At 49.5% G+C, this 14,436-nt stretch overlaps 1 protein-coding gene across 1 annotated transcript; it reads right to left on the reverse strand.

Moving 5' to 3' along the window:
- Positions 1–9,628: 9,628 nt before the first annotated feature.
- Positions 9,629–13,832, reverse strand: LOC125542768 (protein neprosin). The gene is made up of 6 exons (XM_048705940.2): positions 13,020–13,832; positions 12,790–12,876; positions 12,443–12,673; positions 11,809–11,973; positions 10,704–10,757; positions 9,629–10,573 (listed from the first exon to the last, which is right to left on the reverse strand). The coding sequence occupies exons 1-6, from the start codon at positions 13,752–13,754 to the stop codon at positions 10,049–10,051; spliced, it is 1,797 nt and encodes a 598-aa protein (XP_048561897.2). The 5' UTR covers positions 13,755–13,832; the 3' UTR covers positions 9,629–10,048.
- Positions 13,833–14,436: the final 604 nt, after the last annotated feature.

The raw sequence follows: 14,436 nt of genomic DNA on the forward strand, positions 1-14,436 counted from the left end.
GCGGCCGGATGTACTATTTCCTTTCTATGTAACCGACTTTGTACAACCCTAGTCCCCTCCGATGTCTATATAAACCGGAGGGTTTAGTCCGTAGAGGCAATCATAATCATATAGGCTAGACTTCTAGGGGTTTAGCCATTACGATCTCGTGGTAGATCAACTCTTGTAACCCCTATACTCATCAATATAATCAAGCAGGACGTAGGGTATTACCTCCATCAAGAGGGCCCGAACCTGGGTAAAACTTCGTGTCCCCTGTCTCCTGTTACCATCAACCTCAGACACACAGTTCTGGACCCCCTACCCGAGATCCGCTGGTTTTGACACCGACACCCCCACCGATGTAGGTTCAATGAGATATTTAGATATAGGGGAAATCGTCCCTTGCAACTCCAACAAGGGCCTAGCCTCCTCGTCGGAATCCTCACCAGCGAGCAGCCAGAAACGACTGCCCACCGGTGAGGTTCCTACCACCGTCCCTGGGAGCGGGCGAGGCTGAGCAGATGTGGCGAACGACGGGGGAAGCGCGGCAACCTCCTCAGGATCAACGGCATCTTCTTCTTCTACTTCTTCTTCGCACCAGGCTTCGTTCCTTCCTTGGCCTTGTCGCTTCCCAGATCTTCCCGCGCCTCCCTCGCCGCTGCAGGCATAGGTGTAGGGAGGCCCATCACCTCACCAACCACAAACTCCGACGGGCCTGCCGGAGCGCGGCAGCGCGATCGAAATGCCTTCCACTTCATGGATTGCTTGGGGTCGTCTGAAGCCGCCTCCTCCATCGCCCAGAGTAACATCCTGAGCACGCCAACCGGCTCGCCCAACGGCGTGAGTCGCCAGTCCTCCGCCTCTGTATGCTTCCTGTATGCCGCCCCCGCCACCTCCTTCAGATCCCGTTCCTCCACGAACCAAGAGATGATCTACATCAGCTTCTCCATATTCACTTCGTCCCCGTCAGCTATTACCTTGCCCTCGCCTCGAGCCTCGGCTTCCAGGACGCCATGGATCTCCTGGTGCGGCACCCTCGCTTGTGGGAGGGAGGGAGAGTGGATTTCGTCGAGAGGGGAGGGAATGGTCGCACCGTACCGCGCCGCAGCTTTAACTCTCCTCCATTCCCGACGCTCGCTCTCCTCTTCAACCTCGATCTACGCATCCAACCGTGTCTCCGCCTCGGCTCCAAGTGCTCTTTCCACCAGCACAACATGGCAGGGAAAATGTACCTGCGTCCCCTCTTGAATCACCTTCTCGCCGTGTACCCGCATCGTGTCGACCTGAATCATGCGGTCGTCGAGTAGAGTCAACCACAGGGAGCCGCCTCGTCGGAGGAGCATCCCTCACCTGAATAGCATCAACGCCGGCGCGAAGAGATCGGAGACGAGGTGGACTGCCCACCAGCGATCAGGCGGATCCGCCTCGTGTCGCCCCATCGCCTGGCCGCACCGCCTCCTATTAATTATACCGGCTTTGCGAGGATGGCCAGCCCCTCACGCCCTTGCTCTTCAACTTCCTTCGTGGTGTACCAACCTCCGCCGCTCCCACCCCGCACTGACCATACCACCGCTCAACGCCGTAATCGTCGCCACCTCCCCGAGAGCGACCACCACAACCCGCTGCCACGGCCACGGTGGCCCGCCATCTTGCTCCACGCCTTCATACTCTAGTTGGGTGCGGGGGCGGGACGGCGTGTCTCATCGCGGGTGAGGCCAGGCGGGGCAGGGCGTCGCCGCTGGTGAGTCCCGTTCGTCTGCCTCCGACGGCGCCTAAGGCTGGCTCGCCCGCGAGCATGACCAGCTCGAGAGCCTCCTCGTGCACTTCAGCGACCGGATTCGACGAGAAGGGGCGGGGAAGAGCAGGGCGTGTGAGTCCTCGTGCTAGAGGTAGGGACAAAGGGGAGGGTTGAGGTCGAGAGAGGGAGCTAGCGAGTACGGAATGGGGAACGGTCGGGAGACAGGGGCAACAACCCGCTGGGCGGTGGGGAGGTAGGTGATGGGTTTGAGACCGTGAATGAGTGTGGGCGTTTGGGCATTATCCTCCAATTTTTTATTCTAGTGTGTCTTTTTTTAAGGATTATTATAGTGTGTCCTGTTTAGTTGGAGTCGTGTGATTTTTCTTGTAGATAGGGCAGGGGTTAAAATAAATTTTTAGTCCTGATAATTTAATGATTTCAAATGTTTTTCTAAAACTGTTTATATAAATTGATAATTATTTTTATTGAATATATTAAAATTCTGTAATCATGTTCATCCTGCGGTCTGTGGATGTTAAATTCTATGGAGTACTTTACGAGGGATTTTTCATCCAAAACTTCTAAACAGGTATATTCGGTATGTATCTTCATAATTATTATGGTGTATCGTTATTCGAAAAGTAACTATGTATACATGTTGCACATGATTTTTTTATAACATTGTTGTATAATGCATATGTACGATGACAGTGAACCGAGGAGACGATTTTTGATACATATTTTGATGTATTCAGGAATGAATCTCTAAACAGTATCCCAGCAATGGAACAAAGAATGAAGCATTATAAATGGCATACATAGTTGACCTTTAAGAGAAAACCATCAAAGAATTAATTGTAGAGGATGTTGCTTGTTGTTTCTTAAGTATTTTTATAACTAATTATAATATGTTTATGTGATCGTGAATTTTATGTGAAGATGTGTGTTACACTCACATCATTGCGCATGGGACATATTTAAGTGGCACGGTATAAAAACTCGCTAAAATATAACTAATAAAATTCAAAGATGTTTCTATTGTGGATTATAAGACGTGCGTTGCACGTGCACACTTACTAGTGTGACTAATTATCCTCTTCATTGAACCATATATAAATTTGGATACTGAAACCAACTCGGTTTTGCAGTAATTGCTTCGGCACCAGTATCATGAGCTTCTGCCAACATTGTGAATGAATTTAGAAGTCCAAAAATAGAAGTACATGAAAAATAAAGTGATGTTGTGTGGATGTTGGATACACAGTTAATCTGCTTACATGAGAAGTTTGCAATCTCCCATCATACACCACAATAGTTACTAATTATAGGCAGATTGTATCTTCTGCCAAGAATTCAGACTTGAAAACAGGGATGATAATAATTAGAGTACTATCGCAAAGGAAGGATGTATAAATTGGAATCATCCAATGTGAGGATGGATGTGTAGCCTAGAGCCACATTTTAGTGGCAAGTTTGCTGAACTCAAAGATCGTTGTGATAGTATGTATCGAGGAATATCCAACCAGGCACGCATTAGCTGCTGCAACATTGACTGAAATTCCTGTTGGTGCAAGACATTGATCCAGGAAATCTCGAGAAGTAAAAAATGGCATCAAGATTATAAGATATGCAGTAGGAAGTGAGAGAAGAAAATCTTTTTTGCAAAAACAAAAGTGAGAGAGGAAACCATTGTGAAAAAAGGGAGAAACCTTATAAGCTGATTGTGAATAACTGGCTCTGACGATTGGGGCTCACTAGAGCGGATGGGCAGCGTGGGAGGCTTGTGAATCTATTGCTGTTGAATCTGGTGGTGGACTGGTGGTGGTGCGGGTAAGTTTTTTCTCGATTTGAATCGGGTGGGGTGGTGGGGAAAATACCCGAGCTCGGTCGGCGATGGAGAGACATGCGCCATGCTATGGGGAGACAGCAGGACGCACGCCATGTGACCGGGGCTCGTCAGACATGCTTCATAGTAGCCGTCGACGGTCAGACATGTCGCATGGTAGCCGGCGGCGGACAACAGAAAGAACGAACGAGGAAGAACTTCTAGCTGAATTACAAAAGGATACAAGGTGTAATTTGCATCTTTGGCAATGGAAAGTGAGCCTTCTCAATCTTGCCCCTACGGTCCGGATCCAACGGACCACATGATCCCGAAGAGACATGCGCCATGCTATTGGGAGACGGCGGGACGCACGCCATGTGACCGGAGCTCGTGAGACATGCTGCATAGTAGCCGTCGACGGTCAGACATGCTGCATGGTAGCCGGCGGCGATGGGAAAACTGTCGAGTCAGACAGCATAGAGAACAGACGAGGAAGAACTTCTAGCTGAATTACAGAAGGATACAAGATGTAATTTGCATCTTTGGCAATGGGAAGTGACCTTCTCAATCTTGCCCCTACGGTCCAGATCCAACGGACCACATGATCCTGGAGCAGGGGATCATGTACTGGACGGTATCACCAGATATGCACTCAGGAGCCATGTGGCCCAGTGGTCCAAGGTCGGGGACACCTTTGCGGAGTACCATGTCTATGGGATTCAGCGAAGACTTTTTTTGCTAAAAAAATCATTTCTTGAGTTCTTTAAGAAGTAATATAGTGTCAAAAAACGTATTACATTATAAGACAGAAGAAGTAGGTATGAAGGCATTCCAAGGTTCTACCATGTGACAAGATTTGCCGACTCCAGAGGCGCTTGGCAAATTGTTAGGAATGGTTAGGCACCGCTACTGTTGAGGCTGTTGCCAAGTTCTTTTTTTGCGGGAAAAACTTTCAATTTATTCATCTTCAATTATGGTAGTACAACGAACACTAGAAATAATAAAATTTACATCCAGATCCGTAGACCACCTAGCGATGACTACAAGCACTGAAGCGAGCCGAAGGCGCGCCGCCGTCATTGTCCCTCCATCACCGGAGTCGAGCAAACTTTGTTATAGTAGACAGTCGGGAAGTCGTCGTGCTAAGGCCCCATAGGACCAGCACCCCAGAATAGCAACCACTGCCGATGAAAAATAACATAGATCGGAAGGATCCAAACCAAAGACACACGAACGTAGCCGAACAACGACGAGATCCGAGCAAATCCACCAAAGATAGATCTGCCGGAGACACACCTCCACACGCCCACCAACGATATTAGACGCACCGCCGAAACGGGGGCTAGGCGGGGAGACCTTTATTCCATCTTCAAGGAGCCGCCGCCATCTCGTCTTCCTGAGTAGGACACAAACTCTAACAAAATTGAAAAAAACAACTAAAAACGGAGCCCTCCTGCCGGCCCTTGCCAGGATCCACCGTACCTCCATGGCCCTAGAGCCACCGGAGACGAGGCGGACCTGCGCCGGCGCCGGCGAGAGGCACAAACCCTAACTTTCTTTCTTTAAGGAGGAGGAGAAGGAGGCGGAGCCCTGGCTCTACGTCCGTGTGTTGTAGTTGTTGCCAAGTTCAATACTCAGCAAAAGCTCCAGCCATGTGTTTTTATTAATTATTTTTTGTAAAGTGCACACATGCATGCACGCACGCACACGGATAGGATGGATCTATTTTACAAACACCCCTTAGAGCATTTACAACCGGACCTTCATGTCCTTTCTAAACGCTTGAAAGATCTGCTCGGTCACTGTCTGTACGAAAAAAGGCCACCCAACGAGACGCCAGGCAACATGTGAGTTTTCTCTTTTTTCCGTAGATTCGTTTATTCAAAACGGTTTATCTCTTAAACCGTGTGTTTAAATTCTGAACCGTTTTCACCGAATTCCTTGCGTCGAGATGTTCGAAACAAGATCCATGTTAATTGGTTTCTGCAAAAAACAAATTCATGAAAAAATCAGAAGAAAAAACTCTGAGTCGGAAGCCCCCTTTTTCACCTTTATCAATTTTTAAGAGGCACAATTGTGCCTCTCGCGGAAGCAAACTTGTGTCTCCACAAAAAGCAAACTTGTGCATCTGGCGGAAACCAAAAAAAATAGTTTTTTTTCTTTTTTGATAGGCACAACTATGCCTCTTGCGGAAGCAAACCTATGCCTCTCATGGAAGCAAAAACACTTTTTTCCTTCTTCGCCGAAGTAAACCTGTGGCTCTCGCGGAAGCAAAAAAATGTGTTTTTCCTTTGCCAAGAGGCACAACAGTGATGTGTCCAATTTATGTGTTTGATAGCTATTTTGTGCCTACATGGTAGACTTTGTGGAGTTTTACCGCTTTCGCACACTATATTTTGTGGGTATCCCTAAGGTAACTTTATTAGGAGCAAATAATTTTTTATAGAAAGAATCCCAGGAAATGGTAGTGGAACCATGTTATTTAAGGTGATAGTCAACTAGCGTAAACCAATGAAACAAAGGGACCAAGTGAGGAGCTCCTGCAGTGCCTCTAGAGCCAAAGACGCCCTTTCATACGAGCGCTCTGCTCGTATGAGCGGTCGTATGAGGTGCCAGTGTCACTGCCTCGTCCACTACTTCCATCCCATGAAGTCGGATCGGGGATCAGAGACAGGGAGGGACGCGAAACACATCTAGAGGAGAGAACCCTAGCCTTCAGAGGAGAACCGACTCAAGACTCTGCTATCGCTACTCTGCAGAAAGAGGGCTTCATCATCATCATCATCATCATCATCTCAGCCCTATCCATTTGTAATGCATTAGTTGGAGTGGATTCGATCATGTATTACTTGTGTGGGATTATCCTGTTCATCGTGATTTATTTCACCTCTTTTATGCCCCAGCAGATGTGTGATAAGTCTACATTTAATTATCTAAAATATGTAGGAACCCTTCTGTGTAATAGATCGTTAGTAGTCTTCTTGATGTTGGGTGAAGTTGACCATCCAACATATGCCAAATTAGAATGAAAGGTTATTACTGCTGGCGAATCGGCTGGTCAGAAAGGTAGGTACGTGATAGAGCCTATCTCCCTTCGTCATGGATCGTTGCAGCAGGGGGTAAAACAGAGACCACCTATAGGCTGCATCCGCCGGGACCTTTTTCCCCTTAATAACCGTTTGGTAACCGAAGTGGGGAAGAACGGTGGTGCCATATGATATGGTGCTACCGCGTGTATGCACATATCTGTACCAGCTCTGCCCACAAATAGAAATATACAAGTAGCATTGGTGTGTGCTAGTGGGGAATCCAGACTCCCTGGGAAGGCCTTAATCCTATTGATTTCGACATTCTACTTTACGTCCCCAGTATTTTACCTTTACCCTTGCTACCCCGTTTTCACCATTTTACTATTGCTTTGGATTTCCTATAACTTGCAAACATGACTATTTAAACCCTACACGAGATAAAAGACTAACTTTTGTGCTCCCTGTGAAATTGATACACTTACTTTAAAAAGGCTATAACTAAACTCTGTGCACTTACAGGACATCAAGTTGTGCCTCTCGTAGAAGCAAACTCGTGCCTCCATAAGATGCTAACTCGTGCCTCTCTCAGAAGGAAAAAACATGTATTTTTTCTTTTTCGAAAGGCATAGCCCTGCCTCTCATGGAAGCAAACAAGTGCCTCAACGAGAAGCAAACTTGTGCCTTTGGCGGAAGCAAAAAAAAACACATTTTTTTCACACATTTTTTCTTTAATTTTTTTGTCCAGAACCTAAAGAAAACCAAGCAAAAACCGAAAAAATGAAACAAAAAATCATCTAAAACCCGAAAACACGTACAGAAAAACAAAAAGAACAAAATTCAAAAGGAGGCCCAGCACACGACATGTGTCGGCGGCTGAGATCCCACCAAAATAACCCTTGTGAAGCTCCCACAAGCAGTACTCCCTAGAAACGAACGAAATGCTACTGGCCTGACAATTGTCCAAGAGGAAAACGCATGGGCTTTCAGCTTCATCCGGTAATTCGCCACTGATTTCGCCTCCTGGGCCTTGGTTTCGCCGTAGCAGCATTATCATGGAGGCCCAAAGTTTACCTTGGCTTTGCTCCGTTTCTTCTTCAACTAGGGGCATCCCCAAAATCCTCATCAATTCATGTAAAACAAGCAATTTTCTTTTTTGAACATCAATTATAGCTTGATGTATAACCGGAAACACTATGGTATAACACACAAACATAAGAGGATCACAAATCCACAATACTCTCTCTATCAATATGTGTGTGTGTGTGTGTGTGTGTGTGTGTGTCAATTTCTTCACGTATACACGCTACGTAGCTCAAAAGGAGAAAAGAAAAAAAGCAAGCCTTAACCATATCAAAAGAAGCACTGCGCGCGACGAACGTGTGTGTCAACCCGATCGAGAAGCCACTAGCTAGCTAGGATCGATGATGTTGCCGTCCGTTCCCTTGGTAATGATCGAACCCCTAGCGGCATCTTGGTAACCCGAACCCAGATCAGGGTAATTTTCAATTCATACTCCTCTAGTGTTTTCGTCCGGTCAAAATCAACCATAATAATGACATCCTTACCAACTATCCATGAGCTTTATTTCAGCGCCTTGCTCTTCCCTGTTGATTGCAAAAACGTGAACAGGAACATGTGCTCCCCAGCCTCCTTGCACTTTATCCCTTGGAGAGGGCACCAAACTCTCCCTAGCGATTTGATCATACCTTCCACGAACACAGGCCTTTCAGAGAAGACCTTGCCCAATGCCTAACGTTGTTTCGTCACCGCCCTCCTACCTCCTCCTATTTCAATCTTGACTCCCTTCTTCTCAGGTGCTCCTATTGGGCGCTTTAGGCGCTAGGGAAGCTCACTGACGCCCACACACCAACCCTGGTGGGCCGGCCCATGTAGAGGGAGACTTGATGACATTTTATTTTCTCTGGGTTCGCTCGGTCATATTTGAAAAACTGAAAGAAAAAATTCATAAAAAATGAAAAAATAGAGAATTCAAAAAATTTGATGGATTTTGAGAAAAATTCATGAGTTTGAAAAGAAGTTCATCAATTCGTAAAAAGTTTATCAAATTTGAAAAAAATCATTGAAAATGAAAAAAAACTCATGGATTTTGAAAAAAAAATGTTCATTGAATTTTATAAAAGTTCATCAAATTTGAAAAAAAGTTTAGCAAAATTAAAAAAAATCATCGTTTTGAAGAAAAAGTTCACGTATTTTCAAACAATTCATCGAACCAGGAGAACCAAAAAAGGAAAAGAAAAGAAAAGAAAGGAAGAATAAAAAAGGAAAAGGTTGCAACTTACTAGATCCTGTTGGGTGGCGGGATGGTTACACCAACGTACCTCGATGAGGCCGGTTGTTGGCTTGATTCACAACCAAGGCGCATTTTTGTCAGATTAAAAACACAGATAAAACCTACATGGGCTGGCCCAGCGCGGGGGCGCTTCAGGTGCGTGTTTGCAAAAATACACAATAATGATCGCCTGAAGTGCCAAATAGGAATTACCCTTCTTCTCTGCCTCACACAACCTCAACTTGTGCATCAGACCTCCCACCCTCTCCATCATACCCAAAACTATGATGACCTTGGTTTTCTAAAGGGGTGTATTATGAACGTGCATCCTAGCACCACACGTAAGGCTTATGGTGGATTGGGAAGGGCTGCGAGATCGCCCGAGTGTTGATCACCAGGGCAGAGGAATGGGATCCCCGCTGCCGAACAAGCAACACTATTGGAGATCGAGATCACCTAAGAGGACTCTAGGGTTTGCCAGCAAGAGCCGTTGAACCCCCTCGAGATCGCCTGAGTGCCAATCATGAAATTGTCAATAGAGGGACGGACAATAGGCTTTATACACGGGCATGTTTGCTATACATATAAAAAGAACAAAAGAACGAACAAAAAAAAACATGGGCTTTCAGCTTCATCCGGTAATTCGCCACTGATTTCGCCTCCTGGGTCTTCAGTTCGCCATAGCAGCATTATCGTGGAGGCCCAAAGTTTAGGCTGGCTTTGCGCCTTTTCTTATTCAGGCGCATCCCCGAAATCCTCATCGGTTCGAACAGCAAGCAATTGTCTTTTTGAACATCAATTGTAGCTTGATGTATACCCAGAAGCATTATGGTACAACACACGCACATAAGAGGATACAAAAAAAAAATCCACATTACTCTCTCTATATATATGTTAGTTTCTTCACGTATACACGCTACGTAGCTCAAAAGAAAAAGAAACAAGCCTCAACCACATCAAAAGAAGCGCCGCGCGACATACGTATCAACCCGATCGATAAACCACTAGCTAGCTATATATATAGGATCGATGCTGTTGCTGCCCGTTCCCTTGGCAATGCTCATCACGTACGTACGTACGTAGTAGTAAGAAATAACGATCAATCAGCAGTACTTTTTTCTTTCAATTAAGTAGAAGATCGATGGATCTCCTTCTTCTCCGGCACCGGCGACGATCAGTACGTACTAGGGGCAGTGCACGTTCCGGCCCGGCCCGCCGTAGTAGAAGTAGTTGCCCCAGGCGCGGTTGTAGCCGCCCTGGATGCCGTAGCAGGCCGGGTGGTCGGCGACGAGCCGGAGGTCTCTGGCGGGGAGGAGGTTGTTGTCCCAGTCGACCACCTGGACGTTGCGGAAGTAGGCGGCGCGATTGAAGCCCTCGCGCGGGAAGTGGCCGCTGCCCATCTGCGTGGGGGTGTGGGAGCCCGAGGGGCGCGTGTTGACGACCTCGCCGCCGAACTGCACCATGTTGGCGTGGCCGCCGAGGTGGGAGAAGAGGGAGGAGGGCCAGTAGCCGACGAGCGGGCCGGAGCCGAGCTGCAGCCACCAGTGGCCCCGGCGCGGGTCCTTCCAGATAAGCAGGCTGATGTCGAACTGGCGGCCGTTGTATGCCGACGCCGGCGAGATGGCGGCCCCGATGGCGATCCGCCGGTTGGTCTGCACGAACCCCGAGCAGTGCAGGTTGTAGCACCCCGTCGCCTGGTACGCGTCGCTCTGCATCCATGCATGCATCGACACTTCATTTAATTTGTTGTGTTGTTGCACTGGTATGAGCTATGAAGAAAGATGCATGGTGGTGCAGTGCTGCAGTGTTTTGGTTGAGAGGAGGAGGAGGGGGTTTTACCGTCCAGTAGGTGAAGAAGCGTGGGCTGTTGTCGCCATACAGTTGAGGGCTCACCTAAAAGAAAGCAATGAACAGTGCGGAGAGTTAACACGTATGGACTGCAGGCAACCAGCTCATCAGCTCACATCGGTTTGACCACGACGTAGAGAGTACCACACTGGTTTCAAACCCAACAACCAGAAAACAAGAAGTAATCGGGTCAACTGTGGCACTGGCTTACATGTCGACCGAATCTCATTAATGATCGACCCCCAGTTGTATTTCCACCTCCTTTCTATACTAGACAGTCAACATGTAACCACATGCAGGTCAAGCATGCTAACAAGATTCGACTTACAGTTTACTGCAAGGAGACAAGGATGCATGTTCACGCTTAAGATGGCGATCAAGGATGCATGTTCAGATATTCTTGATTGAATCTCAACTATAATGGTGTCTTGACTACTCCGCTAATCTGAATATATATGTACTTAAAATGCTTGACCATGACTTATCCTCCATGCATGTAGCTAGTACCTACTCCCTCCGTACGGAATTACTTATCGCAGAAATGAATGTATCTAGACGTATTTTAGTTCTAGATACATTCATTTTCGAGACAAGTAATTCCAAACTAAGGGAGTAGTAATGTGACTAGGGATGGAGGGAGGGATGAAGCTGGGCATTCAAGCAAGGGCCTGCGGTGCAGAGCTCTGTGCTGCCATGCCATTGCTAGCGCATACACACCACATCGATCGACCTGCCACATTTACTCGCTTTCACCAACCGGAGAGACGGACAGCCTGAAGAACGCGTTCTGCGACTGCGAGCCAGCTTCCCTCCCTCCCATTATAACTAGATCGCTTTGCAGCCACGGCGATATGAATGAAAGCTGCCACTGTCAACTCACTCAGCTCCTTAACTTCCTACACTATGCAGCTCTAGTCGGCGAAAGACCATGCAGTGATTCTCCATATCTTTCACATTAACACTCTTCCATGGTTTGCTTTCCAAATGTGATTTGGTACGGTCTCGAGAAGAAGAAAATTTGTTCTTTCATGGTAGTAGTAGAATAGCAAGAGTAGTTTGCATGCAACGAGATAAGGGGAAGATGGAAGGTATGTACCTGCCAGCCGGCTTCGATGGTGTTGAGGTCGTTGCCGAAGGTGCCCGAGATGACCCAGATCTGGGAGAGGCTGAACTCCGCCGCCGACGCCACCCTGGCCGGCCACACGTTCAGGCTCGCCCTGGCGCCGTAGAACTGGTCGCCGGTCACGTACCCCACCGCGTGCTGCACCACACATACGCCAAACGTCCATCATCAAGCCAAGGTCCATGCCATCCACGTACGGACGCTAATGAATGCCACTGACTGCCAGCCAGCGCGCGCGCGCTAGCTAGGCGGGCGGCGCCATTACCGCCGCTGCCGCGGTTGTCGCCGCGCCGATCGCCATTGCATCGCCATCCCCGGCCAGTGCCTCAATCAATGTCCTGTGCGCGCACAGACGCAGGTTGATGCTAGTAGCTAATGCTATCCCCAGCACAATCAATGTTATCCAGCTACTGCGCGCTATACTATTGAGCGATGGTATGGGATCATGATTTGGTTGCGTGGTTAAGGCCGCAGTTACTGGCTCGGACTGTTGGTCAGTGAAGCCGCTGTCGATCAATTTTCGATGGTACTGCTAATCTGGTCGGTCAGTATTGATGATGAGATCGCCGTACGTGCTCGTAGTTATCGGCTAGGGGCGTAGCAGTACCTCGTGGCCGTCGCTGGTGGAGTCGCGGCGGACGCCGGCGGCGCGGGGCTTCATCCCGTACCGCCGGAGGGAGCCGGAGTATCGCCGCAGGTCGCTCTCCGTGGTCCGCCGTATAGGGACCGTCCCGCCGGGGCACGACTCGCCGGTGTCGCTCCACGCCTGCGGGAACACGGCGTCCCCTTCTTCCTCCGCTGCGTCGGCGCTGGTCTTGGGCCTCTCCTCCGGCTCAGGCTGCAAACAAAAAAGTCTACTTCAGGACGACGGCCGCTGATCGGTAAAAGACAGACAAATAAGAATGCAGCATTGGTGTAGTTGGCTAGAGAGAAGGGACGGATGGGATGGACGACCTCTGGCTTTTGCCCTCTCAACGTTGGGTGGTCAAACGCCGGCTGGAGGTGCGCCGGCACGCAATGGATGACGTCGCCGTCGGAGCTCTGCGTACAAAACGAGTGTAGCGTCAGTATTGCTCGCTCGGCACAAGAGAAAATGTCCATAAGAGGTAGCGAGGAAGCAGATGGTGAAAACTTGAGCACGGGCAAACTTGAGCACAAGCAAAAGAAGGAAAGCCGACACTCGCCTGAATGGTCTTGACGGAGGCCTTCTTCATCTTGTCCATCTTGGCCAGGATGCTCTGGTACTCTCGCAGCTCGTCCCCGGAGCGGAACTCCGTCGTCCGCGTGCTGTTTCCCCTGCCGCCGCCGCTCGCCGACACCGACGAGCACGAAACGACGAGCAGCACGAGCAGCAAGGGGACGGCTGGTCTGGGCCTCTTGCCGCAGCAGCTAGACGCCATCGACGCCCGTGCGTGGGCTTCTTCTTCTCTTGGATTCACCTCAAAACCTCGTAGACAGGGAGTAGAGTCGTTGTTGCTCGCTTGTCTGTATCCGCTTCCACCGGATCGCCTGCTTGTCCTCTTCCCCGCCTCCTCCCCTGCCCCTATCGCTTGGCTTCTTCTTCCCTTGACTCCTCGCTCGAGAGAGACTACTCGACTATAAATATAGGAGCGCGGTGGAGGAGGTGGAGTGTGGCTCAGCTGAGGCGCCGAGCCTCGCTCGATGTCAAGCTGGAAGGTCAACCAATGTCGCCGTGCAGCGGTTGGGGGTGGGGGTGGGGATGGGGGAGGGTGGGGGAGCTGAGCTTGAAGCTTTGAAGTGATGTGGTGGACGGAGTGATGAGTTCCGACACGGCGGGTTGAGATGAGCTTCAAGTTGAGTTGCTCGCGGCTGTGGCTTGGGTTGCAGCTGGGGCACGCTTTTTCCCGAGGAGAGACACGCCCCTGCCCCGCGCTACCCATGCCTAGCCATGGCATCATCTCATTTTATATCATGCTTGGGTCCATGGTCCTGTCCCCCTCTCCACATTCCCTTCCCCGCTCCTCCCCCCATGAACGAAAAAGAAAGGTCGGAGCTGGCTGGCTGGATGGATTACTGCAAGCAAAGCACCATCGTCGATGCAGATGCAGACAGTGGGGGTTCAGCTCAGTCTCAGTGGCGCGTACTCCTACCACTGCCGCTCAACTTTGCTCCGTCAGGGGAATAAAGAAAGAAACAGAGCGTGTGTGCGCGCGCTCTGGGGCATGGCATGGCATCGCACCGCACGCGTCCTTGGGTGAGTGTGCATTGCACCGAGGAGAGGAGCGAGCGGCTCACTCTTCCTCCGCTTTTTCCTTTGGAAAGGCGGGCAGGGGAGGGTGGCGGCCATGTGCCAGGGGGGGTGGGGGCGGGAATTTTCAAAGGCCGGCTCCGACCGGCGGTGGCCTTCAGCTGGTGCAATCATGAGCCAGCGCCCCGCGCTTCCTATCCCTGTCCGCCATGATAGAAATCGCTTCCTTGTAGCTACCTCCTTGGAGCAACCAGCAGCACCTCTCGATCCGTCGATCGGCACCCATGCATGTATGACAGTGCAGCCATGGCTTTTGTTCTCTTTCTCTTTCCACTGTACGTCTTTGACAGCCATGGTTAGTGTTGAGATCGGATCCAGATGAGATGAGAGAT

The sequence above is a fragment of the Triticum urartu genome, chromosome 3A (assembly GCF_056163025.1).
Source record: "Triticum urartu cultivar PI428250 chromosome 3A, HENAU_Tu73, whole genome shotgun sequence".
Classification (NCBI taxonomy): domain Eukaryota; kingdom Viridiplantae; phylum Streptophyta; class Magnoliopsida; order Poales; family Poaceae; genus Triticum; species Triticum urartu.

What these genes read in the sequence shown, in the direction of transcription:
- LOC125542768 (XM_048705940.2), bottom strand. Translation starts at nt 13,754, where the DNA reads ATGATGCCATGGCTAGGCATGGGTAGCGCGGGGCAGGGGCGTGTCTCT. An exon ending in CCACCAGCGACGGCCACGAG is followed by an intron (nt 11,974 to 12,442) that starts GTACTGCTACGC and finishes TGTGTGGTGCAG; the next exon opens with CACGCGGTGGGGTACGTGAC. An exon ending in GCTTCTTCACCTACTGGACG is followed by an intron (nt 10,574 to 10,703) that starts GTAAAACCCCCT and finishes GCATGGATGCAG; the next exon opens with AGCGACGCGTACCAGGCGAC.